The sequence below is a fragment of the Ovis canadensis genome, chromosome 5, assembly GCF_042477335.2.
Source record: "Ovis canadensis isolate MfBH-ARS-UI-01 breed Bighorn chromosome 5, ARS-UI_OviCan_v2, whole genome shotgun sequence".
Lineage (NCBI taxonomy): Eukaryota > Metazoa > Chordata > Mammalia > Artiodactyla > Bovidae > Ovis > Ovis canadensis.
The window spans coordinates 31302651-31330543 of record NC_091249.1 but is presented as its reverse complement, the minus strand read 5'-3'; the positions used below and the strand labels follow the sequence as shown (position 1 = coordinate 31330543).

Below are 27893 nucleotides of genomic sequence, written 5' to 3'. Positions count from 1 at the left end.
CAGTTTTCCTCAGAGCACTCCCATATGGAAAATGGTGTCAGTATTGCCAACCTTAATACCTCAGAGACAGTTCATCAACAGCAGCAGTAATCACAAACCAGTCCACCAGAGCCATCACCAGAGGGCAGGATGCCAAGGCCAGTTCCCCAGGGGCAGCCATAGCCCCTGGTAACTCACCCCTGCCCCCACCAGGTAAAGTTCCCAGCAAGCGAGCTCCCAGGGAGGAAAGACCCCTGGTGAAGCCCCAGGTAAGGGAGAGCTCCAGCCACCAAGGTCCCCAGATAGTCAGCAGTGCAGGTGCCAGGCTGGCCTGCTCACTGGAACCAAGACGCGATACTGGGCACCGTCTGGTACCTGGGCTCCTGCTGCAGCTTCCAGCAGGCCTTACAGAACATAAGGGCCCAGGAGAAGGACTGAGGCCGCAGCGTCTCCCGCCAGCGGAAGTAGTTCAGGTAGCTGGCGTAGTCCTTGTCCAGTGCTAGCAAGTACTGCGCCAGGTCTCTGGGGCTCTGGAAGTCGTCGACGTGGATGAAGGCTTTGGGTGGCAGGAACTGTTCATAGTTGGCCCGGCTGGGGCCCAGGACCACTGGCACGGCCCATGCCTGCAGGGCATTCTTCCACAGCTTCTCTGTGATGTAGTCGGGGTGCAGGGAGTTCTCAAAAGCCAGGTAGAACTTGTACTGGGACAGCTGCTTGGCCATGAGCGCGTAGGGCAGTGGGGTGTGGAAGCGTCCGTACACGTCCACTTGGAGGTGTGGCTTCAGCAGCTTGTAGTAGTGCACCCTGAGAGAGTCTTTCTTCCAGTTGGACACCACCCAGGCCACCAGCTTGGTCTTGGCCGAGATGTTGAGCAGCGTCTCCACAGGCTGGCCAGGCCACGGCTCGAGCCAGCCGTAGGGCATGAAGATATCTGAGTCCCGGCGGTAGGACATGGTGAGGTTGAAGTAGCCGTCTAGGTCCTTCAGTTTCAAGCAGTTGCTGGGCGACTCCATGCTGAACCAAACCCAGCGCTGGCCAGGGGGCCGCGGGGAAGGCGGGAGCTGCGTCTGGGGCTGGTTGCTGACCTCCCGGTGGTGCACGAGGACTGCGTCCGCCTGAGGGTACTCGCTTCGGTTGATGGTCAGCTGGCAGTCAGCTGCACCAGGCCACAACTCCGAGCAGCGGGACAGAGCCACTGGCTGGTTGAATGGCCACGTCCACAGCAGGACACGCAGGGGCAGGTGGGCGGAGGACCCCTCAGTGGCCTGGGAAGGGGCCCCCAGTTCAGAGACCCACATGGGCTTGGGCTTGTCTTGAGACACACGCAGATAAGAGAAGAAGCACAGAGCCAGAAGCAGCTGTAGCAACAGCCCGGGAAGACAGTGGTGCCAGGAACACTTCACCTTGGTGCAACCGGGTGGATACATGGTTTGGAGCAGCTGGGAGGAGGGGAGAGTGAACATGGCACCTTTGACAAGAAGGATAATAACACATGCGTAGGGACTTCCACCTCATGCGAAGAGCTGACTCATTGGAAAAGACCCTGATGCTGGGAGGGATTGGGGGCAGGAGGAGAAGGGGACGACAGAGGATGAGATGGCTGGATGGCATCACCGACTTGATGGACATGAGTTTGGGTGAACTCTGGGAGTTGGTGATGGACAGGGAGGCCTGGCGTGCTGCGATTCACGGGGTTGCAAAGAGTCACACATGATTGAGCGACTGAACTGACTGACTAAGGGACTTCCCTGGTGGTCCAGTGGCTAAGATGCTGAGCTCCCAATGCAGGGGTCTGGGGTTTGATCCCTGATCAAGGAAGTAGATCCCACGTACCACAACTAAAGATCCTGGCATGCTGCAATAAAGATTGACAATGCCTTGTGTCACAACTAAGACCTGGTACAGCCAAATAAGTAAATAAATATTGAAAAAAAAACAATAACACCCATGCCTAGTGGGCACATATGGGTTATTTCTATTTTACAGATGAGAAAACTGAGGCTAAGGGACTCAGTGAGAAAACAGCAGAGCTGGCCCCAGAGTCCACACTCTCCTACCCACCAGGTCACACAACCTCTTGACCTGGATAGGTTCCAATGGTTCTCAGGTCCCACCTTGACCGTGACTTTGCCCTTGCCCTTGCCCTTTCTTAGCTTCCCCAGAGTCTTCCCCAGCCTAGGGAGAAGACAGGGCTGGTTACTGGGTGCTCCCCAGGGCCCTGGAGTTGAGGCTTAGAGCCAAGACTCCGTCTGGGAGGAGTACAACAGAATTATGGTAGAGGGCTCACCAGGCAGTATACGAGTTGGGGGAAAGGACACTCCTGGTGGACAGAACAGCCAATGCCAAGGCCCGAAGGTGCCAGTGAACCTGAACAGTTTGCGGGGAAAGGACAAGAAGAGCTCAGGGAATAAGCACTCAAGACACCTCCCATCCCTGGTTGCGCTCTAGGGGATCCTGGGGGTCTCTTGGTCCACTCCCTGGTCCTTTCTGTTCCTGCAAGCGGTCACAAAGCCCTCCCAGACTCCAGACCCCAGCCGCAGGAGCAGAAATCTAGGACCTTAGCCCTGTGCCCCTCCACTTCCTGCAGCCATGGAGCCGCCCTTTTTACAGATAAGAAAACAGAGGTTCTGAGTATGTCTCTTGCCCCAAAACACAAAGCTGGAGCAGTTGTGATCCAGAATCCGAACTTTCCTCTTTTAATGTAACTGCAAACTCCTCTCCCGAGTTCAGATTGGCTAGTTGTCCGTGACTGTAGTTTCAGTCTGTCTGCCCCCTGACCCCCTCTCTCAGTGCCTATCGTCTTACCTGGGTTTCTCTTACTTTGGACGCGGGGTCTCTCTTCACGGCTGCTCCAGCAAAGTGCAGCCGCCGCTCCTTACCTTGGGCGCGGGTTAGCTCTTGCACCGTCGCAGCCGCGCTCAAATTCTGAAAGAGATGGGGACTACCAGACCACCTGACCTGCCTCTTGAGAAACCTGTATGCAGGTCAGGAAACAACAGTTAGAACTGGATATGGAACAACAGACTGGTTCCAAATAGGAAAAGGAGTACATCAAGGCTGTATAGTGTCACCCTGCTTATTTAACCTCTATGCAAAGTACATCATGAGAAACGCTGGGCTGGAAGAAGTACAAGCTGGAATCAAGATTGCTGGGAGAAATATCAATAACCTCAGATATGCAGATGATACCACCCTTATGGCAGAAAGTGAAGAGGAACTAAAAAGCTTCTTGATGAAAGTGAAAGAGGAGAGTGAAAGAGTTGGCTTAAAGCTCAATATTCAGAAAACAAAGATCATGGCATCTGGTCCCATCACTTCATGGGAAATAGATGGGGAAACAGTGGAAACAGTGTCAGACTTTATTTTTGGGGGCTTCAAAATCACTGCAGATGGTGATTGCAGCCATGAAATTAAAAGACGCTTACTCCTTGGAAGGAAAGTTATGACCAACCTAGATAGCATATTCAAAAGCAGAGACATTACTTTGCCAACAACGGTCTGTCTAGTCAAGGCTATGGTTTTTCCAGTGGTCATGTATGGATGTGAAAGTTGGACTATAAAGAAAGCTGAGCGCCGAAGAACTGATGCTTTTGAACTGTGGTGTTGGAGAAGACTCCTGAGAGTCCCTTGGACTGCAAGGAGATCCAACCAGTCCATCCTAAAGGAGATCAGTCCTGGGTGTTCATTGGAAGGACTGATGTTGAAGCTGAAACTCCAATACTTTGCCCACCTGATGCGAAGAGCTGACTCATTGGAAAAGACCCTGATGCTGGGAAAGATTGAGGGCAGGAGGAGAAGGGGACGACAGAGGATGAGATGGTTGGATGGCATCATCGACTCGATGGACATGGGTTTGGGTGGACTCCGGGAGTTGGTGATGGACAGGGAGGCCTGGCGCACTGCGGTTCATGGGGTTGCAAAGAGTCGGACACGACTGATCGACTGAACTGAGCTGAACTCCCGTGTTGCACATGGAGCTCCAGTCTACCGCCTGGTGCTGTCTACAAGAACGTTCTGCTATCGTGGAAATGTTATTTGTCTGCCCCACAGGGTGCACCCTCTGGCTCTCAAGCCCTTGAAATATAGCAGTTGTGTTGGACGAACTGTTAGCATTAAGCTAAATTAAATTAAGAAAAGCTTCTCTATTCTGTACATTGAAGACAATTTCAAGATAAAAAGTAAAACACTGGCGGGTCCAGTAGTTTAGACTCTGCGCTTCCACTGCAGGGGGCATGGGTTCAAACCCTGGTCAGGGAACTAGATCCCACATGCCCAAGATGAGGCCAAGAAAACTAAACCCAAATGTCTACCCCCCACCCCCACAGCAAAACCCCACCAAAACCAGTGTCTGATAGCCAATTCAACAGCTGAAAATCCTGACAGGATATTTGGGACATCGTGGAGGGGCAAATCTGCTCCCACAGGACATTTTTACAAAGTCTAATTAAAGATCAAGGATCTAGAGTGAAAACTGAGTGTCCGGATTAGGTGTGCTATCGATGTCAGATACACCCCAGTTTCTAAGACTTGGGCTTCCCCAGTGGCTCAGCGGTAAAAAATCTGCCTACAGTGCAGGATACACAGGAGACACAGGTTCGATCCCTGGGTCAGGGAGATTCCCTGGAGGAGGAAATGGCAATGCACTCCAGTATTCTTGCCAGAAAAATCCCACAGCCTGGTGGGCTACAGTCCATAGGGTTGCAAAAAGTTGGACACAACTGAGTGACTGAGCACACATTCCAAGACTTGGGAAGCAAATGAGACAAAATTATCTCAACCCTTCTGTTGATTTCACATTGGAATAATACTAGTTTGGAACTTCCCTGGTGGTCCAGTGGTTAGTACTCTGCACGCTCACTGCTGAGGGCGAGAGTTCGATCCCTGGTCAGGGAACTAAGATACCATATGCTGTGCAGTGCAGCCAAAAAAATTAAAGAAGACTCTGATGGCTGGTGGGCTACTTCTCTTGGGCATAGCTGGCATAACCCTCCAAGTGCGGGATGGAGGAGCCGGCAGGTGGCCTCGGGTGATGAAAAGGGAGTGGGATTTAGAATTATATGTTCATGCCAGAGTTCCTGGAAAGAGACCCAAAAGACAAAACCTTTGAGGAGGTTCAGGAGGCTGAACTCTGACCACAACCTACTTTGTGCAGCTGGGGTTTGGGGCCACGCACAGAAGGTTAGTGTGTGGAAATGCACTTAAAATGAATATAGTTTTTTTGTCCTGGGTTTATAGCAGCTTCTCCTAGGAGGCACTGAGGCCCTTGGCAGGGAGGAGGAGCCTGGATCGGGGGATGGGGGTTGGGGAGGTCAGGGCCGAGATTCCACCCAAGTGGAACCTGAGATATTTTTTCCCAGAAAGGAACTGAAGAATGCCATGATGCCGGGATGCCATAAAGATCAGATAAACAGAACAAAATCCACTCCCTTCTCCCCGCAACTCAGGTCCTCTCCCCACGGAATGGGGTGGGAAAGAGGAAGGGCTCTGGGGTGCTCATGGGGGCCAAGAAGCAGTGGGGGTTCTAAGCCAGAGCTTTGCCAGAGAGAGACAGATCGACAGAAACAGAGAGAAACGCAGCTCCTCCCAGTTTGGCAAATCAATCAGAACTGCCCACACCTGCTCCACCTCTGGTGCACCTGGCACCCAGAAAGACCCCTGGGAGGGACTTCCCTGGTGGTTCAGTGCCAAGGATAGGAATCTCCCTGCCAGTGCAAGGGGCACAGGTTCAATCAAGATCCCACATGAGGCAACTAAGCCTGGGGTACCACAACTACAGAGCCTGAGCTCTAGAGCCCTCGCACGGCGACTGCTGAAGCCGTGTGCCTAGAGCCCACAGTCTACAACAAAACACCACAATGAGAAGCCAGCACACCACATCTGGCGAGGAGACCCTGCTCGCCGCAACTAGAGAAAGTCCATGCGCAGCACCGAAGACCCAGCACAGCCAAAACACCAAAAATGTCTGGGAGTACAGCCTGCAAGCCCTTCCCAGGGGGCATCAGCGCCTCCAGGGAGAGGGGACGTGTTCCCCAGGAGGCCTTACCTGGAGGGGCAGTGTGCAGGGCAGACAGCAGCCGACCAGGAGGCTTAGGGCCGAGGAACAGTTGGTCACGCTGGGAGGGGATGAGGTGACTCCAGGGAGGAGAAGGAAGTGGACCTATAGGAGCAGCACAAATCAGTCCAGTTCCACCACACCTGAGTCAGATGACACAGGGTATTCTGTCCCATGAGCCAGGCCATAGTTTAATAGCAAAGGTGGGACGTGGCTAATCCCTCCCATATGGCCTGATGAGGAACGGGTGGGGAACTGGGGACTAGTCACTGCCCTGGTCTCCCGTGTGGCCTCCAGGCTTTCCTGGTTTTGGGCATAGAGTTGACCTATCCATAAAGGGAAAGGGCTGACCCAGACTACTGGCTCTCAAAGTGGTTTCCGTGGCGGGTGGCGGGGCACCAGGGGTTCCTTGGAGTTGGGGAGGGGCAGGTGAGGAAAATTTCAAGCCTCCTACCCTCCCTTCCCACACATCCCACCTCTTCATTCCGTCTCAGTCAGCAAATGTTTCTTGAGCACCTGCTGTGTCAGGCCCCAGGAATATGGCAGGAAGCAAGTGGGTGAAAGAGATAACCTGTAAGAAAACTTGTAAAAAAAAAAAATTACAGATTGCAAGGACTTTCTTGCTGGTTCAGTACTTAAGAATCTATGTTGCAATGTAGGGGACACAGGTTCAAGCCCTGGTTGGGGAACTAAGATCCCACATGCTGTGGAGCAAATAAACCCTTATGCCAGACTGTTGAGCCCGTGAGCCACAACTAGAGAGTCTAGGAATCACAACAAAAGGTCCTGCATAATGCAACAAAGCCCCTGTGTGCCCCAGCTAAGACCCAACACGGCCAAATAAATAAATACTCTTTAAAAATGTCTATTGGATCAATACTAAAAATAAATAAATTGCAAAAAAGAGGCTGCAGCCTGGTCTGGACTTCTCCCGGATGTGTGAGCTGGGGGTTAAAGCCCCATTAGAATTCTCTAACTAGGGCTTCCCTGGCGGCTCAGTGGTAAAGAATCTGCCTACCAATACGGGAAACGTGAGTTCCATTCCTGGTCCAGGAAGATCCCACATGCAATGGAGCAAGTAAGTCTGTGCATCACAACTACTGAGCCTGCGCTCTAGAGCCCGGGAGCCGCAACTACTGAAGCCTATGCACCCTACTGCCGGTGCTCCGCAACAGAAGCCGCTGTGATGAGAAGCCAGCGCGCCGCACCTAGAGAGCAGCCGCCGCTTGCCACAGCTAGAGGAAAGCTTGCGCAGCAAGGAAGGTCCAGCACAGCCAAAAACAAACGAAAAAAATTTTAAAAAGAATTTTCTAACTAAAAAGCAGTATGAGAGAGCTTTCCAGGCAGAGGGACAGCCTGCGCAAAGGCCCTGAGACAGCAAGGAATGGCAGCATTGGAGGGGATCCAGGAAGCCTTGGCATTCGGGAGCAGGAAGTGAGGTTGGCCACATTGAGCTGCATCTGGCTGTGGTCAGAAATGGATATTTAACGCGGGGTGACAGTGGGGCCATGAGGAGCTTCCAGCGGTGCTGTCGCCACTGCAGAGACTCCTGTTTGAGATGCTCTTTCAGGCTGTCGTGTTGGGGACAGACTATTGGGAGGGGAGGGAAGCAGGGCAGAGGCAGGGAGGCTGGGAGGGAGAGGCTGTGGCGGGTGGGTGAAAGCACGAGGGACAGCTGCCATGTACTGCCACTCCTCCGTTCACAGATGAGAAATCGTTTCCATGAGGCTGCTTCATGCTGCCTGGACATCCACCATCCAAGTGTCTACTTAGTTCCAGGCTGATGGAGGCTCCAGGAGGCTAGGTATCCACCGGGGCAGGGCATTTGTAATACGGAAGAATAAGTCTTTTTTTTTTTTTTGCTGTACCATGTGGTATGTGGGATCTTGGTTCCTACACTAGAGATCAAACCCACATCCCCTGCAGTGGAAACGTGGAGTCTTAACCACTGGACCATAAAGGAAGCCCTAGGAAGAACAAATCTGACTCTGTATTAAGACATAACCCTCCTAGACTTCAGACAATACTACAAAGCTACAGTAATCAAAATAGCACGGCACTGGCACAGAAACAGACATATGGATCAACGGAACAGAATAGTGAGCCCAGAAATAGGCCCACACACCTAAGGTCAATCAATCTTCAACAAAAAAGGCAAAAATATACAATGGGAAAAGACAGTCTCTTCAGTAAGTGGTGCTGGGAAAGTTGGACAGTTCAGTTCAGTTCAGTTGCTCAGTCGTGTCCGACTCTTTGCAACCCCATGAATCGCAGCACGCCAGGCCTCCCTGTCTATCACCAACTCCCAGGTTCACCCAGACTCACAGATCATCGAGTCCGTGATGCCATCCAGCCATCTCATCCTCGGTCGTCCCCTTCTTCTCCTGCCCCCAATCCCTCCCAGCATCAGAGTCTTTTCCAGTGAGTCAACTCTTCACATGAGGTGGCCAAAGTACTGGAGCTTCAGCTTTAGCATCAGTCCTTCTAAAGTAATCCCAGGGTTGATCTCCTTCAGAATGGACTGGTTGGATCTCCTTGCAGTCCAAGGGACCTTCAAGAGTCTTCTCCAACACCACAGTTCAAAAGCATCAATTCTTCAGCACTCAGCCTTCTTCACAGTCCAACTCTCACATCCATACATGACCACTGGAAAAACCATAGCCTTGACTAGACAGACCTTAGTCGGCAAAGTAGTCACACATAAATCAATGAAGTTAGAACATTCCCTAACACCATATACAAAAATAAACTAAAAATGGCTTAAAGACCTAAATATAAGACATGACATCATAAAACTCCTAGAAGAGAGCATAGACAAAACATTCTCTGACATAAGTTGTACCAGTGTTTTCTTAGGTCAGGCTTCCAAGGCAGTGGAAATAAAAAACAAAAATAAACAAATGGGACCTAATGAAATGTACAAGCTTTTGCACAGCAAAGGAAACCATAAACAAAATGAAAAGACAACTTTCAGAATGGGAGAAAATATTTGCGAATGATGCAACTGACATGGACCTAATCTCCAAAATATACAAACAGCTCATACAGCTCAACAACAAAAATACAACCCAATCAAAAAATGGGCAGACCTATGTAAACATTTCTCCAAAGAAGAAATAGAGATGGTCAATAGGCACATGAAAAGATGCTCAACATCGGTAATCATTAAAGAAATGCAAATCAAAACTACCATGAGGTGCCACCTCACACTGGTCAGAATGTTACCAAAAATGGAAGTCTGTGTGCCCGACGCGCAGTGAGATCCATCACTACTAAAACACTGGAGTCTGAAACAGAGAAAGGCTTATTATAGGGCCATGGAAGGAGACGGCCAGGCCCTAAGAACCCCCAAAGTTACTGAAAGCTTTCGGCAAAGCCCCTTTAAAGCAAAATATGAGGGAGGGGTGTGGTGAGTTGTTGCAAACTTCTTAGGGTCAGATCCTTTGTTCTTGAAGTCAGATCACAGTCAGGTAACGATGTTCTTATAAATCTCTACCAAACGAATGTCATTCTCCGTCCCAACAAAAAGGGGCCAGGTCCCAACACAACTGACACCTTCCAAAGTCCCCGTCCAGGCCAAGAGGAGGCAGAGCTCAGCTGGTGGCTCCCTCAGGGCTAAGTCCCCAGACCCTGCCCAGCTGTCATCGCTGAGGGAGCCAGGTGCCCAACCCAACTGGCCCTCAGGCTCCTCAGGCCGCCAGATGGGGAGGCCAGGTCCCACAGTCTATGACCCAAGCAGACGGTCACTGCTATTAGCTTGAAGGGACAGGGATGGAGGAGAGGTTCACTGCTGCCTCAAGGCCTGGGGGTGGGCCTTGCTGAGGGCTCCGGAGCCCTGCAGGACACAGGCCCCAGCCTGATCCCTGGGACCCCCCAGCTCACCTGCTGGCCCAAGGCCGGCTGAGCTGGAGGGCCTCAGGGAGAAGGCTGGGATCTGGCTCTTACCTCATTCTCCTCCTCAGAACCACCAGCCCACGGCTGTCTGAATCCGCTCACTGTCAATTCTTGATGGTTGGTTGCTGGTGGGCAGGGTCCACTGAGGCATCAACCAGTGGCTGAGCAGGATCCGTTCTCTGGTACAGGGCACAGAGTAATCACATACAGAAATGGCTGTTTTGCATCCAGTAATGGATGTGCTCAGTGGGCTTTGTTACAATTTCCCCCCTTTCCCTTGATACTCCTCAGTCTTGAAGATAACACGGGAGTATGTTTAAACTCGGCAGAGGAACTTGGTTTTAGAGGGACTTAGTTTCAACCTCCAATTCCATTTCATCCTTCCCCATGTCTTTCAGGGAATGGGGTGATGAGCGCTCTAGCTACCTCCTTCCAAAATGGGGCACAGTCCTACCCTGGCTTGGGGAATGGCTACCAAGTTGAAAATACCCCTGAGTTCCAAGTCCTGGATCTGACTCTTATGTACAAAGATCTTGTATAAATTCAGGAGAATAGGCCTGAAAACCAGTCTGAACCTGGCAGTCTGGGGGAGGCTTGTTGCGAAGTAGCCCAAGTCATAGAAGTATAGTTTGCCAAATTGCTCGAAGTCATGAGTAACTTGAGAGGAAGGGCTTCCTTATATCTGGAGATATACGGAAGAGATAAAACAGAGATAAAGAATCAGTACTATTCCAGACAGAATCTATAAACATTATAACCATATATATCAGTTTAATCAGTAATCAATCCTTTTGTTACCCTTATCAAAACGATAAGGTTCCAGCACACTGGCAAGAACAACACATGTCAGAAAGGCCCTATAAAAGGTGGTATTTGGTAATGGAGGGCTGTCCCTTTTTGCTCTAAGAGTCATAGCTTGCCCCTGAGTTACTTACTCTTTTTCCCTTGATCTTCCTGCTGCCAAGGGATTGTCTCAGTAGAGCTGTGTTATTTCAGGGGGCAAAGTAAGCAATACTGAATTCAGCCTTTCATTATGCTTTTATGAAAACCAATTTTTTCCAAAGCCAGTACTTCATGTCTACGGTAGTAACATTTACCCATACAGTAAATCCTCAAAGGCTTATCACTCCTTTGACAATACTTCCCATGTAATTCAACATATCAAATAAAACTCATTAAGTACTCCTCCTTGAGATGCCTTATGGGCCCCCTAATGAACCTCAAATTTAGCTAGAGGTCAAAAGAAACTTAATTAAAATTTGATATTTTGGAAGTTTGTCAAGAAGTTTCAAAAAATTTGGTCAAATAAGATAATTGATCACTGTAAGACAATACAAAGATTACATAAATTATGACACAAAGTCTGGTACTCAGTAAATACTTAATAAATGGATGCATGCATGCTAAGTCACTTTAGTCATGTCCGAGTCTTTGTGACCCTATGGACTGTAGCCTGCCAGCTTCCTCTGTCCGTGGGATTCTCCAGGCAAGAATAACATAATCTCAGTTGACCATGCATAAAACTCCTTTTTAACTCAAAACATATATCCTACTTTCCTACTTAATACTGAAATTTTTTCCTTGAATTCATTTTAGTAACTTCAATTACATATTTATATTAGAATCCTCAACTCTTAAACACCTTAATTTTTAGTGAGAACCAACAGGTAATTATAAACTGTTATACCAGCATTTTCTGACTAGAAACTTATGCTATAGTTTTCCTCTCCTAAGAAGGCAAAGGTTGGTAAACTTAGATTTGCCCAGCAACCAATGACCCAGATAGTCAATGAATTCTTGCCATTTAAACTTAGTTCAGTTTCAAGTTGCCAAAATCTGGAGAGGCTATTTCAGACAGACTTATCATTTCATCATATCAAGCTGTTGATATTTTCTTTGCTGACTAATTTGTAACAGATATAAAGTCTTATATGATCTCTAACAAACCTAGGTACAACGAAGTGTTATACTTAACAAACCAACAAGCTTAAGCTAACTTCAGTGAAGTGAAGTGAAGTCGCTCAGTCGTGTCCGACTCTTTGCTAACTTCAGTAGCAGATATCAATTCAGTACTGAATATTTCTCAGATCACGAGTACTTGAAATACATTCTGGCCAATTTTCTAAATATTATGAAGTATTTAAGCGCGGGCGGCTGCGACCGGCGCACTGAAGGCGCCGGCGGCTGCGACCGGCGCACTGAAGGCGCCGGCGGCTGCGACCGGCGCACTGAAGGCGCCGGCGGCTGCGACCGGCGCACTGAAGGCGCCGGCGGCTGCGACCGGCGCACTGAAGGCGCCGGCGGCTGCGACCGGCGCACTGAAGGCGCCGGCGGCTGCGACCGGCGCACTGAAGGCGCCGGCGGCTGCGACCGGCGCACTGAAGGCGCCGGCGGCTGCGACCGGCGCACTGAAGGCGCCGGCGGCTGCGACCGGCGCACTGAAGGCGCCGGCGGCTGCGACCGGCGCACTGAAGGCGCCGGCGGCTGCGACCGGCGCACTGAAGGCGCCGGCGGCTGCGACCGGCGCACTGAAGGCGCCGGCGGCTGCGACCGGCGCACTGAAGGCGCCGGCGGCTGCGACCGGCGCACTGAAGGCGCCGGCGGCTGCGACCGGCGCACTGAAGGCGCCGGCGGCTGCGACCGGCGCACTGAAGGCGCGGGCGAGAGGAGCTATCCCACGTCCGAGGTCAGGGGCAGAAGCCAGGAGGACCCCATGCCCGAAGGGCGGCGGCCAAGAGGAGTTACCCCACGTCCGAGGTCAGGGGCAGCGGCCTAGAGTGCCAGGCTGCGACGGCGCAGGAAGGGCCGAGAGGAGCTACCCCGCGTCCGAGGTCAGGGGCGGCAGCGGAGGAGCTACCCCGCGTCCGAGGCCGGGGCGGCGACCCAGAGAAACTACCCCGCGTCTGAGGCCAGGGGCAGTGGCTGAGAGGAGCTACCCCACGTCCGAAGTCAGGGGCAGCGGCCGAGAGTGCCAGGCTGCGATGGCGCAGAAACGGCCAAGAGGAGCTACCCTGTGTCCGAGGTCAAGGGCGGCGGCTGGGAGGAGCCACCCCACGTCCGAGGTCAGGGGCGGCTGGGAGGAACAACCCCACGTCCAAGGAAGGGCGGCAGTGAGGAGATACCCTTCGTCCAAGGTAAGTTGCAGCGGCTGTACTTTGCTGGAGCAGCTGTGAAGAGATACCCCACGTCCAAGGTAAGAGAAACCCAAGTAAGATGGTAGGTGTTGCAAGAGGGCATCAGAGGGCAGACACACTGAAACTATACTCACAGAAAACTAGTGTATCTAATCACACTAGGACCACAGTTCAGTTCAGTTGCTGAGTCATGTCTGACTCTTTGCGACCCCATGAATCGCAGCACGCCAGGCCTCCCTGTTCATCACCAACTCCCGGAGTTCACCCAGACTCATCTCCATTGAGTCAGTGATGCCATCCAGACATCTCATCCTTGGTCGTCCCCTTCTTCTCCTGCCCCCAATCCCTCCCAGCATCAGAGTATTTTCCAGTGAGTCAGCTCTTCACATGAGGTGGCCAAAGTACTGGAGTTTCAGCTTTAGCATCATTCCTGCCAAAGAAATCCCAGGGCTGATCTCAGACAGCCATTTTGCTTTTTTGCATTTCTTTTCCATGGGGATGGTCTTGATCCCTGTCTTCTGTACAATGTCACGAACTTCTCCATCTATTAGTACTTGGATGCAGTCTCAAAAACGACAGAATGATCTCTGTTCATTTCCAAGGCAAACCATTCAATATCACAGTAATCCAAGTCTATGCCCCAGCCAGTAACGCTGAAGAAGCTGAAGTTGAACAGTTCTGTGAAGACATACAAGACCTTTTAGAACTAACACCAAAAAAAGATGTCCTTTTCATTATAGGGGACTGGAATACAAAAGTAGGAAGTCAAGAAACACCTGGAGTAACAGGCAAATTTGTCCTTGGAATGTGGAATGAAGCAGGGCAAAGACTAATAGAATTTTGCCAAGAAAATGCACTGGTCATAGCAAACACCCTCTTCCAACAACACAAGAGAAGACTCTACACATGGACATCACCAGATGGTCAACACCGAAATCAGATTGATTATATTCTTCGCAGCCAAAGATGGAGAAGCTCTATACAGTCAACAAAAACAAGACCAGGAGCTGACTGTGGCTCAGATCATGAACTCCTTATTGCCAAATTCAGACTTAAATTGAAGAAAGTGGGGAAAACCACTAGACCATTCAGGTATGACCTAAATCAAATCCCTTATGATTATACACTGGAAGTGAGAAATAGATTTAAGGGCCTAGATCTGATAGATAGAGTGCCTGATGAACTATGGAATGAGGTTTGTGACATTGTACAGGAGACAGGGATCTCTAGGCAAGAATACTGGAGTGGGTTCCTTCTCCAGGGGATCTTCCCGACCCAGGGATCGAACCCAGGTCTCCCACATTGCAGGCAGACGCTTTAACCTCTGTGCCACCAGGAAAGCCCAGATCTGATAGATAGAGTGCCTGATGAACTATGGATGGAGGTTCATGACATTGTACAGGAAACAGGGATCAAGACCATCCCCATGGAAAAGAAATGCAAAAAAGCAAAATGGCTGTCTGGGGAGGCCTTACAAATAGCTGTGAAAAGAAGAGAGGCGAAAAGCAAAGGAGAAAAGGAAAGATATAAGCATCTGAATGCAGAGTTCCAAAGAATAGCAAGAAGAGATAAGAAAGCCTTCTTCAGCGATCAATGCAAAGAAATAGAGGAAAAGAACAGAATGGGAAAGACTAGAGATCTCTTCAAGAAAATTAGAGATACCAAGGGAACATTTCATGCAAAGATGGGCTCGATAAAGGACAGAAATGGTATGGACCTAACAGAAGCAGAAGATATTAGGAAGAGGTGGCAAGAATACACAGAAGAACTGTACAAAAAAGATCTTCACGACTAAGATAATCACGATGGTGTGATCACTCACCCAGAGCCAGACATCCTGGAATGTGAAGTCAAGTGGGCCTTAGAAAGCATCACTACGAACAAAGCTAGTGGAGGTGATGGAATTCCAGTTGAGCTATTTCAAATCCTGAAAGATGATGCTGTGAAAGTGCTGCACTCAATATACCAGCAAATTTGGAAAACTCAGCAGTGGCCACAGGACTGGAAAAGGTCAGTTTTCATTCCAATCCCAAAGAAAGGCAATGGCGAAGAATGCTCAAACTACCGCACAATTGCACTCATCTCACGCGCTAGTAAAGTAATGCTCAAAATTCTCCAAGCCAGGCTTCAGCAATATGTGAACTGTGAACTTCCTGATGTTCAAGCTGGTTTTAGAAAAGGCAGAGGAACCAGAGATCAAATTGCCAACATCCGCTGGATCATGCAAAAAGCAAGAGAGTTCCAGAAAAACATCTATTTCTGCTTTATTGACTATGCCAAAGCCTTTGACTGTGTGGATCACAATAAACTGTGGAAAATTCTGAAAGAGATGGGAATACCAGACCACCTGACCTGCCTCTTGAGAAATCTGTATGCAGGTGAGGAAGCAACAGTTAGAACTGGACATAGAACAACAGACTGGTTCCAAATAGGAAAAGGAGTACATCAAGGCTGTATATTGTCACACTGCTTATTTAACTTCTATGCAGAGTACATCATGAGAAACGCTGGGCTGGAAGAAGTACAAGCTGGAATCAAGATTGCCGGGAGAAATATCAATAACCTCAGACATGCAGATGACACCACCCTTATGGCAGAAAGTGAAGAGGAACTAAAAAGCTTCTTGATGAAAGTGAAAGAGGAGAGTGAAAAAGTTGGCTTAAAGCTCAACATTCAGAAAACGAAGATCATGGCATCCCGTCCCATCACTTCATGGGAAATAGATGGGGAAACAGTGGAAACAGTGTCAGACTTTATTTTGGGGGGCTCCAAAATCACTGCAGATGGTGATTGCAGCCATGAAATTAAAAGACGCTTACTCCTTGGAAGAAAAGTTATGACCAACCTAGATAGCATATTCAAAAGCAGAGACATCACTTTGCCAACTAAGGTCCGTCTAGTCAAGGCTATGGTTTTTCCAGTGGTCATGTATGGATGTGAGAGTTGGACTGTGAGGAAGACTGAGTGCCAAAGAATTGATGCTTTTGAACGGTGATGTTGGAGAAGACTCCTGAGGGTCCCTTGGACTGCAAGGAGATCCAACCAGTCCATTCTGAAGGAGATCAATCCTGGGATTTCTTTGGAAGGAATGATGCTAAAGCTGAAGCTCCAGTACTTTGGCCACCTCATGCGAAGAGTTGACTCATTGGAAAAGACTCTGATGCTGGGAGGGATCGGGGGCAGGAGAAGAAGGGGATGACCGAGGATGAGATGGCTGGATGGCATCACGGACTCGATGGACGTGAGTCTGAGTGAACTCCGGGAGTTGTGATGAACAGGGAGGCCTGGCATGCTGCGATTCATGGGGTCGCAAAGAGTCGGACTCGACTGAACTGAACTGAACTGGTCCATCACGAGGTGAATGGATGAAGAAGCTGTATACGGTGGAATACTACTTAGCCATAAAGAGTGTGACGAGGCAGCAGCATGCATGCAGCCAGCGATGACCAGACTGTGCGATATCACTCACAGGTGGAATCTAAAATATGGCACAAGTGAACCTGTCTATGAACTAGAAATAGAATCAAAGACAGAACAGACTGGTGGTTGCTCAGGGGAAGGCGGAGGGAGGAATGGAGTGAGAGGTTGGGGTAGCAGATGTAAGCTTTTATATATAGAATGGAAAAATAATAAGGTCCTACCATATAGCACAGGGAACTACTTTCAGTATTCTATGATAAGCCCAATGGAAAAGAATTATGTCTCCTTGCCTGGCCCTGCAATAAACCTTTCTCTGCTCCAGTCTCCATTTTGGTATTATTTGGCCTCACTGTGCTTCGAGTGCATGGACTTGTGTTGTAAGAGGAGGCTTATTCCAAGCTGCCCATGGCTCACTCCTGACAGGCAGAATTATCTGGTGACTTATTAAAATATAACTCAAGGAGGTCACTGTGTCCTCGGCCCAAGGCCAAACCTCGATGGGCAAGTCTTCAGCCTTCCCACAGCCACCCTGCCAATATGGACACTGAGACCTAGACAGGGTCACTCAGAATCTCAAGGGCACAGAGGGGTCTCCAGCTACAAAAGCTGATCTGCCAGGAACACTCTTTGCCCCTCACTGCCCTGTTAATCCCTAGTCATCCCATAGAGCTCAGTGCAGACACCTCCTCCAGGGAGCCTCCCCAGATACCTCCCCATCCCCTCAGCTGGATCAGATCCCTTCTCTGGCCCCCACAGCTGTCTGCTTGTCCCACTCAGTTGTGGCCACTCGGTGTCATTTCCTCTGCTGGGCTGACAGCCCCATGAGGACAGAAAAGCTGGGGAGAGTGTGAGAGTGAGAAAGAGAGAGGAAGAAATTGGGCTCTAAATTTCTTAAAGATTTAAAGCTCCAAAGCAGAAACTTCCCTGGTGGTCCAATGACTAAGAATCCACGCTCCCAATGCAGGGGGCCCGGGTTTGATCCTTGGTCAGGGAACTAGATCCCACATGCCGCAACTAAGAGTTCGCATACTGCAACTAAGACCCGGCACAGCCAAATTAATAAATAAATAAAAATAAAGATGAAAAAAAGAAGAAGAAAACCCCCACAATCCTCAAAGCAGGTCTCTTATGGAGGGCTGAGGAGAGGTCAAAGCCATTTCCACAATTTGTCACCAAGTTCTGCGAGCTCTGTCTACAAGTGTGTGGATGGGGACCCTGGTCCTGCCTGTTACCCCTGAGGGGCCTGAGGAGCAGGACTGCCTCTCTGGGAGCCTCTGCTTCCCCCCTCTATAGCATAGGGCCTGTGCTAGCACTGAGAATGCTCCCTTACTGTCTCTAAAGGGAATGAGCTGCCCGTCAAGGGGTGGATCCAAGCAGGAAGGTTCTGCTGTGGAAAGAGTTGCTGTTCAACATTGCTTTGAGATCTCCCCAGAAGAGCTGAGGCGGGCTTTTATCTGCCCCTGGGCCAGGCTGGGAAGTTTCCAGGAGGCCTGTCTGTGACAGGGCCTGATGGGCTGGGCCTGCACCCAGAGGGAGGCCTGGGTGCTCCTCTCCCACCTGCTTCTGGACTCTGTGCTTCACACCCACTTGTCCCTGTGCAGCAAATACGTGGGTGGTGGTGCTGCTCTCTGCAGTGGGTCCCCACACACATCTGGACTCAGGACTCTCAGACCCCCCACATCCCCTGGGAGTTCTAGCCGTCTGTCACCAGGCCATGGGTGCGGTGGGGACTGGGGCAGATGAAGCCAGGCTGGAGGCACAGGTAGCAATTTTTCTGTACCCAGCCTGCCTGAGCCTCCTAGAGGCCTGTCGCAGCCTGAACTCGGTCCCACAGGGCAGCAGGAAGCTGGAAGACAGGGCTGGCTTCTGGGGATGGTGCTTCTGGGGTAAGTAACAACAATCTTCCCAGATGGCTCAGTGGTAAAGAATCCATCTGCCAAACAGGAGATGCAGGTTCGATCCCTAGTTGGGGAAGATCCCTGGGTGGGAAATGGCAACCCACTCCAGTGGAGCCTGGTGGGCTGCAGTCCATGGGGTTGCAAAGAATCAGGCACAGCTGAGCACACAGGCACGCAAACTGGCCAGGCAGAGCCCCGACCCTGGCAGAGCCCCAGTCCCCGCGGAGCCCTGATCCTGAGCTTCAGAGAAGGGAACGTTGGAGACGGGTTCGTGGGAGGCATGCAGGGTTCCTGATCACCGACGCTCTGCCCACCTGCACCCTCCAGCAAGTCCCGTCACTTTGCAGGGCCTGGAGACGAAACCTGTGTGTGTAACTGGAACACAGGTTACCTCTTGCGCATCCAGTCCCCCACTGGACCCGCCTAGCGAGTTCCTGCACCGCCCAGATGTCACTCCCTTCCCAGTTTGGCCAAGGGACACACCTGACCCCATCCTCACCCGTTGATCCCCTCCGCTCCCCACCCCGACATCCTCTTTCTCAGAGGCCTCCTTTCATGGTCTCTCCCATCATTTAGTTTTATAGCCTTAAATCCGCCTATTCTGCCTACAATTTCAGATTTTATTGCCATTTTTGCCTGCTTGGCACAGCTGGGAAGTGGAGCATGGGATGGGGTGGAGGGGGTTGCAACAGATTTGAACTGAGGTCTCCTTGCCTCCGGATGTGTAGCTGGACCAACCACCAGGCCCTGGGGTTCAGACTTTAGGGGGCAGAGAGGAACCTCTTGCCCAAAGCCAGAGAGAACCAATGAAGTATTTCCTGACCGTCTCTGGGGGTGGCTTCCCTGGCTGATGCCAGCCAGGTAGGGCCTCTATGGAAAGGGGTTGGTCCCAGGCCAAGTGTGGGGGACCTTCAGGCTTGGAATGAGCTGGGGCCAGCCAGCGTAGGGGGTGAGTTAGGGCTGTCTGCACCCCAGCCCTGCTCTTTGCCTGCATCAGACCCGCAGCGCCTTGGGTGAGTGACAGAGCTGGTAGATCACTGGAAAGTGCAGGTCCCTGAGGCATTGGGCTGTGAGCCAAAGGGCGGCTGCCAGCTCAGGAGAAGGGCACACCCCCCCACGTCTGGGATGGGTGAGAAATGAGCCACATGTGTGATGTGAGGGGCACAGGAAGGTGACGGTGCAAGGATGGTGCTTGGGTGTGAGGAGTGCTGGTGTCTCCTGATGTTGACCCACATGGCTGGTGCTCAAGGCGGGTTCCCATCCTCCTCTGAGCCTCAGAGAAACTTCCAGAAAGAGGGAGAGAGAAGGAGAAACAATGAGGTGTTCAGCTGTCAGTTTAGTTGGAGGCGGTGACCACTCTATACTCCCCAGCCCTGGGAGGCCAGTCCTGCCCCAGCCTGCAAGGAAACCCTGGCCTGGCCCTCCAAGAGCCCTGTCTGCTTCCCAAGACCCTGGCCTACAGCCAGCCCACGGGGAGGGCCGCAGGTGTGTGGTGTGGGTGGCAGGTGAGCGATGGGCCTGGCAAGGCTGGCTCAAGCCTGCGGTCACTGGCGGGCTTGGCAGAGGCCCTCGAAGCCTCTCTCCTGCCATCCACCAGTGGCCCCCTCTCCCATCCTGGGTTCTGGCCCAAGTCAAAGGCATCACAAAGATCCCTGCTGTGCAGACAGGTACACCACCGAGGCTCAGAGAGTGCCTGGAATTCTTCCCTGCCCCCAACTCCATCTCCCTTGGCATTGTCCAGACAGTAGCATTTTCCCCCAGCACCAAGAAGTTCTGGAATGTTCAGGAAGTCCTCATTTAATGTCAGAATCCATCTGTGGCCCCTAAGTGGTGCATCTGGGCTGGTACCTGTCTATCTGACTCAGAGTTCTTAAACCTAAGAGCTTCGGAGCTTATCTGGCCAGCAGCTGTGTGGCCTCGGGTGAGTGGCATAGCCTCTCTGGGCTTCAGTTGTGCCATCTGCAAAACGGAGCCCATGCTGAGACCCCCTTCAGGTGGTTGCCCTCCCACACCTTCTCTGCAGGGTGGGATTGTGTGCAGGGGCTGGAAATCCGCAGGCCTCAGTTTCCCCTCCGATGGTATGTTAACCTGTGAGGCCTCTCCTTGCCTAGCGTTATGGTGTTGGGGCTGCCACCTGGAGAAGGAGTGGGGGAACTCACGGTGACAGAAACCTGTCATCCCTGTGCTGCCTACTCCTGGCCTGTCTTCACCCAGGGGCCCCTGGCACGTTCGGGTCTGCCTGCCCCTGGCACCCCAGCCCTGCCGGGTTCATGGGGCTTAAATTTCAGCCCACGGTGGGTGAGGAAGGGGATTGCCAGACACGCTTCATTTTCCAATTTCTGGAAATAAAAGCTGTGGGGCCACCTATTGTTGAGTGGAAAAAAGCTGGTTGCAAAACCGGGTAAGAAAAAAAAAACAATAGTGCCTAGGTGCGTTGCTGCTGCGAGAGACAGAACATTCCAGGGACTCTGCGGGGCCCCAGGGAACAAAGGGCCCTTTCTCTCCCCTTGGAAAGGTCTGGTGGAGCATGTGTGGCAGTTTCAGGGTCGGAAAAGCCAGGGAAGGTATTTTGCAAGAAAGAAAATGGTTCGGAGAAGATCTGTCAGGACAAGGAGACAGAAGAGCGTAGATTTTGTTGTTTTGTTTTCAGAGGATGTTGTCCAATTTTCTAAGACACCTGTCCCTCCACTGGCAAAACTCCGAGCCAAGAATGCTGGCAAGCTGGGCTCCGGGCCCAGCCCTGCAGGGAGCGTATGGATATGTCACGTGGGGAAGAAGTGCTCAGAATCCCACCCCCCACCCCCCACCCCCGCCCCGGCCAACTCCACCCCCATCATCACTAGCAATCTCCAGGGAGCAGCAACTTCCCCCCCCCCGCCCCCCCCCCCCCGGCCGCCCCACGCAGGCTCTCCAAATGTTCCGGAAGTCCTCATTTAGGGTTAGAATCCACCTGCAGCCACTTGGGTCTCCAGCCCAGCTGCAGCTGCTGGCCCAGTCCCTTGGCCTGAAGGGTGACAATTCTGGAGATGTACCTCAGAACGAGGGGAGAGCCAGGCAGGAGGGTTTCAGGCCACCTCGGGCTCATCCTCCCCTCAAGATCCTCCCGTGGCCCCTACAATCCCAAAGGCAGAGCACACAGGTTCTGTGGCATTGCCCCAGTGGTTGAGCCCCAGGACCTTTGCACATGCTGTTCCTGCTGCCTGGAACTCCCTCCATCCTGACACCCTCTGGTTCCCTCAGATATCTCCCTCTCAAATCACTTCCTGCTTTATTCTCTGTACAAAAGACTACCATTTCACAGACCATGTATTAGACTTTCTGGCATGATTAACTGTCTCATGCCTCTCTACCATCAAAATGTCATCTCTGTGAGGGATCTTGGCCTGCTTTGTGCCCTGCTGTGCTCCGAGCAGCCTGAACAGTGCCTGACACATGGGACGGCCTTGATAAACACACCTCGAATGAATGAATGAATGAATGAACAGTGTTAAGCGCGGCTGAAAACTCTCCTGTTTCCCGGCTTGTCATCAGTTTTCCCCAAGACTGGGAGCTCCGTGGGGCAGGGTCTGGGGCTCCAGCAGGACTTGGCACTCAGTAAACAGGTGCCGAATAAATTAAGGCGTCTGAGAGTCCACACAGACAGAATCTTGGAGTGCTACTCGGGGAACTGTAAACGGAGACTCCGGGCGACTCCAGAGCCTGGGGCAGGAGTGACTATCACCCACCCTTTTCCCTACCCCCACCTCCGACTGTCCCGGGCCACGGGCTGTCTCTAAGAGGCCTACAGGTGAGGTGGTCCTGACCCAGGGCGGGTGACACCCACTCGGATGGAGCTGGATGGCAGGCACAGGCAGGCAGGCAGGCAGGCGAGGAATGCTCTGGCCGACAGGAATGAATAAACAGGCTCCTTGGATGTCAGAGGTTGGGGGGTGGGGGCCGCCTTGAATCTCATGCTTGGCCGAGGATGTTTGGACAAGGCAGGCAGCCAGGAGGTGTCATCAGGGCTAAAATTAGCCTCTGATTCCCGCTCAACCCCTCCCTCCTGGGCCAGGAGGCTGGGACAGGCCATCGCTTCGGTGAGCACTAACTTTGTCCCAGGCCAAGCTCCTCCAAGCCATGAATGCATTTAATCCTTGCAATGACCCAACCCTCAGTACTATTATTAGCAGTGTTATCATTCCCCATTTTACAGGTGAGGAAACTGAGGCACTGACAGAACCCTGGGTGATCTTACCACTCATGAGGGATGGGGCTAGGATTCGAACCTGGCTTTCGGGTTAACACAGTCACCATCGGGGCCTTGCTGAAGGCTGTGGGAGACAACAGGGCCCCTACGCAGTGAAGACTTGGGGGCAGTGGGCTGACCACCCGTCCTTTCCTCTCCCCCAGGGATAATTTCAGCATCGAAATTCAAATACATCCACTGCGGTTGGCAGCTAGATGAGGCCTCAGGTGCCCCCATCCAAACCTGGGCCCCGATCCCAGGCCCCAGGTCCAGTGCCTGAGAGGGAGACCCACCTTACAGGGAGGCCCCCAGGGTCCCGTGGGGCTGCGTCCCTCTGATTGGTCAGTGTGGATCTGCATCCAAATATCTGCTCCAAATGCAGGGAGGCCCACCGTGGCCCATTGTCCACCCAGGCAAGATTAGGGGCAGGCCGCTGGAGAGTCGGGCTGAGTCGGGACTTCAGGTGAAAACCATAACTATGTCCCGTGTAGGTCATGGCTCATTGCTTAAAGGAAGCTCAAATTTCACTGGCCGTCTGCATTTTTATTTGCTTAATCTGACAATTTGAGGCGTACCCCTCCTACCCAGTGCAGGCAGCGAGGAAGAGGGTAGGTAAGCCACAGGAGGCGCTGGGTGGTCGAGGCGACTCTGGTTCAGTTCCCCCCCCCCCCCCCCCCCCCCCCCCCCCCGGGCTTGAGTTAGGGGGAGGACTGGTCCGGGAGGAGGTGGGGGGTGGGGCCTCTCTTCCCCACCCCCCTCCCCTCCAGGTCACGCCTGCTGGGCCCATTATTCATTATTCATTTTTAATGCAGTATGGGTGGGGAACGCCAGGGCCTGACTGTCCTACAGCACTAGGGGCGAGTGGGGGCTGGCCTGGGGCAGGAAGTGTCCAATTGGGGCAGGGGCGGGAAGCCGACTCCCACTGCAAGGGGCCGTTTCCTTTGAGCTGAGACTGGAGACCAGAAGCTGCAATTCTGGATGCTTTTATGTTATTCCACCAACCGCCGGGCAGATCCTCCTGCACCCCCAAGTCCCAGATCCAGGAGCTGGGGGTGGCGGGGCGGGGGCCTGCTCTTGCCCTCCCGGTTTCCTCCTGCCCTCTGGCTCCCGAGTGCCTGCTGCGCCCAGCATGGTGCCTGCAGAGGTCACTGAATCCTCATAGCCAAAGTGAGGCCACTGAGCCGTCACTGAGGCCCAAAGAAAGGGCTGATTGGCTACCAGTGGGCAGAGCGGGGACTGGAACCAGGATCTTGTTCCTGCCACAGCCACGCCACTTTCCCTCGTGCCTCTGAGCCATCTTCCTTGCTGTTCATCTGGGCTGGTTCGCTCTCTCCCCTTCTGGAAAGCTCCTACACATGCTTCAGCACCCTATTATCCCTGGACAACCCAGGCCCGGTCAGGTGCCTGTCCCCCGACCCTGTGCACGGGGCAGCCACATTACATACCTGGTTAGCCCAGGCTGTAACTGCTCACGTGTTTGTCTCCCTCATTGGACTGTGAGCCCTGGGAGGGTAAACTGGGTCTGTCTTGTTCATCACTGCATCACTTAGTGCCCAACACAGGGCCTGGGACACGGCAGGTGGAAATGCTCTGGGGTCTATCACAAGGCCTTGGCTCTACCCCATCTGCTGTGTGACTTTGGGCAAAACAGCTATCCTTCTCTGAGCCTTGGTATCCCCATTTGCAAAATGGGATACTAGCACCTCCGTCCTAGCCTGAATCATACAAGAGACGTAAGGAACCATGCTTGGCTCCCAACAGGAGACTCAACAAATCTTTATCTCATATTTAAGCAAACTGAAACCACAACAAGTTGCAACTACACACCCACTGAAATGCCCCGGATCCAGAACACAGGCAACATCAAAGGCTAGTGAGGATGTGGAGCAACAAAACTCAGGTTCATTGCTGCTGGGGATGCAAAACGGGCCAGCCGCTCTGGGAGGCGGCTCATTCTCGCAAAATGAAACCTACTCTGACCAGGGCCCAGCATTCACACTCTGTGGAATTCACCTCAAGGAGTTGGAAACCGATATCCACAGGGAAACTGATGCCCACACAGAAAGCTGCACGTGGATGCTTATGGAAGCTTTGTTCATAATTGCCAGAACTTGGAAGCAACTCAGACATCCTTCAGCAGGCAAAGAGAAACAAAAGCGTGCAACATTCAAGCAATGGGATGCGATTCCGTGCTAAAAAGAAATGCGCTCCCCAGCCATGATGAGACGTGGAGGGGGCTTCAATGCACGCGACTAACTGAAAGTAGCTGATCTGAAAAAGGCGACGGACTGTGACCCCAGCTACAGGACCCTCTGGAGAAGCCAAGGTGGAAATGGTAGGCCCTCCCAGATGGCGCTAGTGGTAAAGAGCCCACCTGCCAATGCTGGAGACATGAGAGATACAGGGTCGATCCCTGGGTCGGGACGATCCCCTGGAGGAGGGCATGGCAACCCACTCCAGTATTCTTGCCTGGAGACTCTCAAGGACAGAGGAGCCCAGTGGGCCACGGTCTATAGGGTCGCGAAGAGTCAGACACAACTGAAGTGAGCCCGGGGTGGAGCCCCAGTGGAAGGCTGAATGGCCGGAGCGCAGAGGATTTTCAGAGCTGTGAAACCTCTCTGCATGATACTATTGGGTTGGCCAAAAAGTTTGCTCAGGTTTTTCTGTAAGATGTGATAGAAAAACCCAGACAAACTTTTCGGCCAACCCAAAACAACCGTGAATGCTTATCATTTGACATTTGTCCAAACCCATAGAATGGACAACACCAACAGCGAACGCTCATCCAGTGCGCACTGTTGTGCTGTCTACAATAGTGCACTTCTGTGCTATTTACAATCGCCAAAACGCAGAAGCAACCTCAATGTTTGTTGAAAGAGGATGGATAAAGAAGACAAGGATATACATATGCAGTGGAATACTACCACAAAAAGGAATGAAGTCATGCCATCCGCAGCAACATGGATGGACCCAGAGACTCTCATACTAAGTGAAGTAAGTCAGGCAGAGAAAGACAAGCATCATGATACCACTTGTACATGGGTTCTAAAAGATGATATACTTCTTTACAAAAGAGAAGTGGATTCACAGGCAAGAAAACAAACTTATGATTACCGAAGGGGAATGGGGGAGGGATAAATTAGCAGTTTGGGATTAACAGATACACACTGCTGTATATAAAGAGACGAACAAAGGGTTCTACTGGATAGCACAGGGCACTATACTCTGCGGCTGCTGCTGCTAAGTCGCTTCAGTCGTGTCCGATTCTGTGCGACCCCAGAGACAGCAGCCCACCAGGCTCCATCATCTCTGGGATTCTCCAGGCAAGAACACTGGGGTGGGTTGCCATTTCCTTCTCCAATGCAGGAAAGTGAAAAGTGAAAGTGAAGTCGCTCAGTCATGTCCGACTCTTAGCGACCCCATGGACTGCAGCCCACCAGGCTCCTCCATCTATGGGATTCTCCAGGCAACAGTGGGCTGCCATTGCCTTCTCTGGAACTATACTCAGTATCTTGTAATAACTTATAAAGGAAAAGGATGTGAAAAAAATATACATGTATGTATAACTAGCGATGAAGAATTGATGCTTTTGAACTGTGGTGTTGGAGAAGACTCTTGAACTCTAGGACTCCCTTGGACTTCAAGGAGATCAAACCAGTCAATCCTAAAGGAAATCAACCCTGAATATTCATTGGAAGGACTGCTGCTGAAGCTGAAGCTCCAATACTTTGGCAAAGAACTGACTCACTGGAAGAGACCCTGATGCTGGGAAAGATTGAAAGCAGGAGAAGGGGTCGACAGAGGATGAGATAGTTGGAGGGCTTCACCTACTCGATGGATATGAGCTTGAGCAAGCTCTGTGAGTTGGTGATGGAAGCTTGGCGTGCTGCATTCCTTGGGCCCAAAAAGAGTCGGACATGACTGAGCAACTGAACTGAACTGTCACTTTGCTGTACATGTGAAATTAACACAACAGTGTAAATCAACTATACTTCAATGAAAAAAGAAAAAAAAAATCCTCTCTTTAGAACAGCGGGTGGGGGGTGGGGCGGGGGGGAAGAAGAGGGAACCCTGATGCTGGTTATGGACTTCAGTTTACAATAATGTGTCAGTGTTAGTTCATCAGATGTAAGAAATAAAACGCACCAATACAAGATGTTGATAATAGGGGAGGGACTTCCCTGGTCCAGTGGCTTAGATGCCGCCCTCTCAATGCAGGGGCTCATGTTCCATCCCTGATCAGGGAACTAAGATCCCATGTTCTGTGTGGCTCAGCCAAGAGACTTTTTTAAAAAAGCAGGTGGCTGGGGGAGGAATTGTGTGTGTGCACTAGGGGAGTAAGGTACTGTGTGAGAACTCTGCACTTTCTGCTCAATTTTCCTATAAATCTAAAACAGCTCTAAAAATATCAAGTTTATTTGTTTATTTTAAAATATTTATTTATTTTGTTTGGCTGCACCGGGTCTCAGTCTCGGCCTGTGGGATCGCCAGTTGCAGCGTGTGAGCTCTCTGTTGCACCACGTGAGATCCAGTTCCCTGACCAGGGACTCTGTACTCTGGGAGCGCAGAGTCTGAGGACAAGTGGACCACCAAGCAAGCCCCGAATATCAAGTTTATCAATGAAAAACAACTTCAGGGACTTACCTGGCAGTCCAGTGGTTAAGACTCTGAGGTTCCACGTCAAGGCATGCAGATTTGATCCTCGGTTGGGGAAGTTCTGCACACTATGGGGTGTGGCCAAAAAAGAAAAAAATTTTTAGGAAGGGTGCCAGTATGTTGACCCACAAGAACAGTGACATTGTTACAGCTTGTTTCCCTTTAATTTACCCTGACTTCTTTTTTTAAATACAATTTTATTTGTTTATTGTTTGTTTTTGGCTGTGCTGGGTCTTTGTTTCTGTGAGGGCTTTTCCCTAGCTGCAGCGCCTGGGGGCTACTCCCTAGGTGTGGCCCCCCGTGGCCCTCCTGTTTGGAGCACGGGCTCCAGGGCACATTGGGCTTTAGAAGCTACAGCTCCCGGGTTCTAGAGCACAAGCTCAATTGTCGTGGTTCCTGGGCCGTGTTGCTCTGGGGCATGTGGGATCTTCACAGACCAGGGGGTCAAACTGGTGTCTCCTGCATTGGCAGAGGATTCTTTACCACTGAACCACCAGGGAAGCCCCGCTACAGGGTTTATGGATTCACCCTTTAAACCCGCAAAATGCTGGGACCCAGGGCATATGCTTTCATGGGGATGGCCATCCAGCCCCAAGAGGAAATATTATACAGCCGTTAAAAAGCCAGAGAAGGTT

At 51.5% G+C, this 27893-nt stretch overlaps 1 protein-coding gene across 9 annotated transcripts; it reads right to left on the bottom strand.

Annotated features, from left to right (window-relative positions):
- Window positions 1-3: 3 nt before the first annotated feature.
- Window positions 4-27326, bottom strand: FUT6 (fucosyltransferase 6). 9 transcript variants are annotated; one of them, XM_069589376.1, is made up of 7 exons: window positions 27247-27293; window positions 9977-10104; window positions 6508-6613; window positions 6023-6136; window positions 2785-2904; window positions 2267-2346; window positions 4-1418 (listed from the first exon to the last, which is right to left on the bottom strand). In XM_069589376.1, the coding sequence occupies exon 7, from the start codon at window positions 1404-1406 to the stop codon at window positions 315-317; it is 1092 nt and encodes a 363-aa protein (XP_069445477.1). In that variant the 5' UTR covers window positions 1407-1418; window positions 2267-2346; window positions 2785-2904; window positions 6023-6136; window positions 6508-6613; window positions 9977-10104; window positions 27247-27293; the 3' UTR covers window positions 4-314. The 9 variants fall into 9 exon arrangements, with proteins under 9 accessions (XP_069445477.1, XP_069445478.1, XP_069445479.1 ...); XM_069589377.1 differs by lacking the exon at window positions 27247-27293 and adding an exon at window positions 22896-23055; XM_069589378.1 differs by lacking the exon at window positions 2267-2346 and having other exon boundaries at window positions 27247-27326.
- Window positions 27327-27893: the final 567 nt, after the last annotated feature.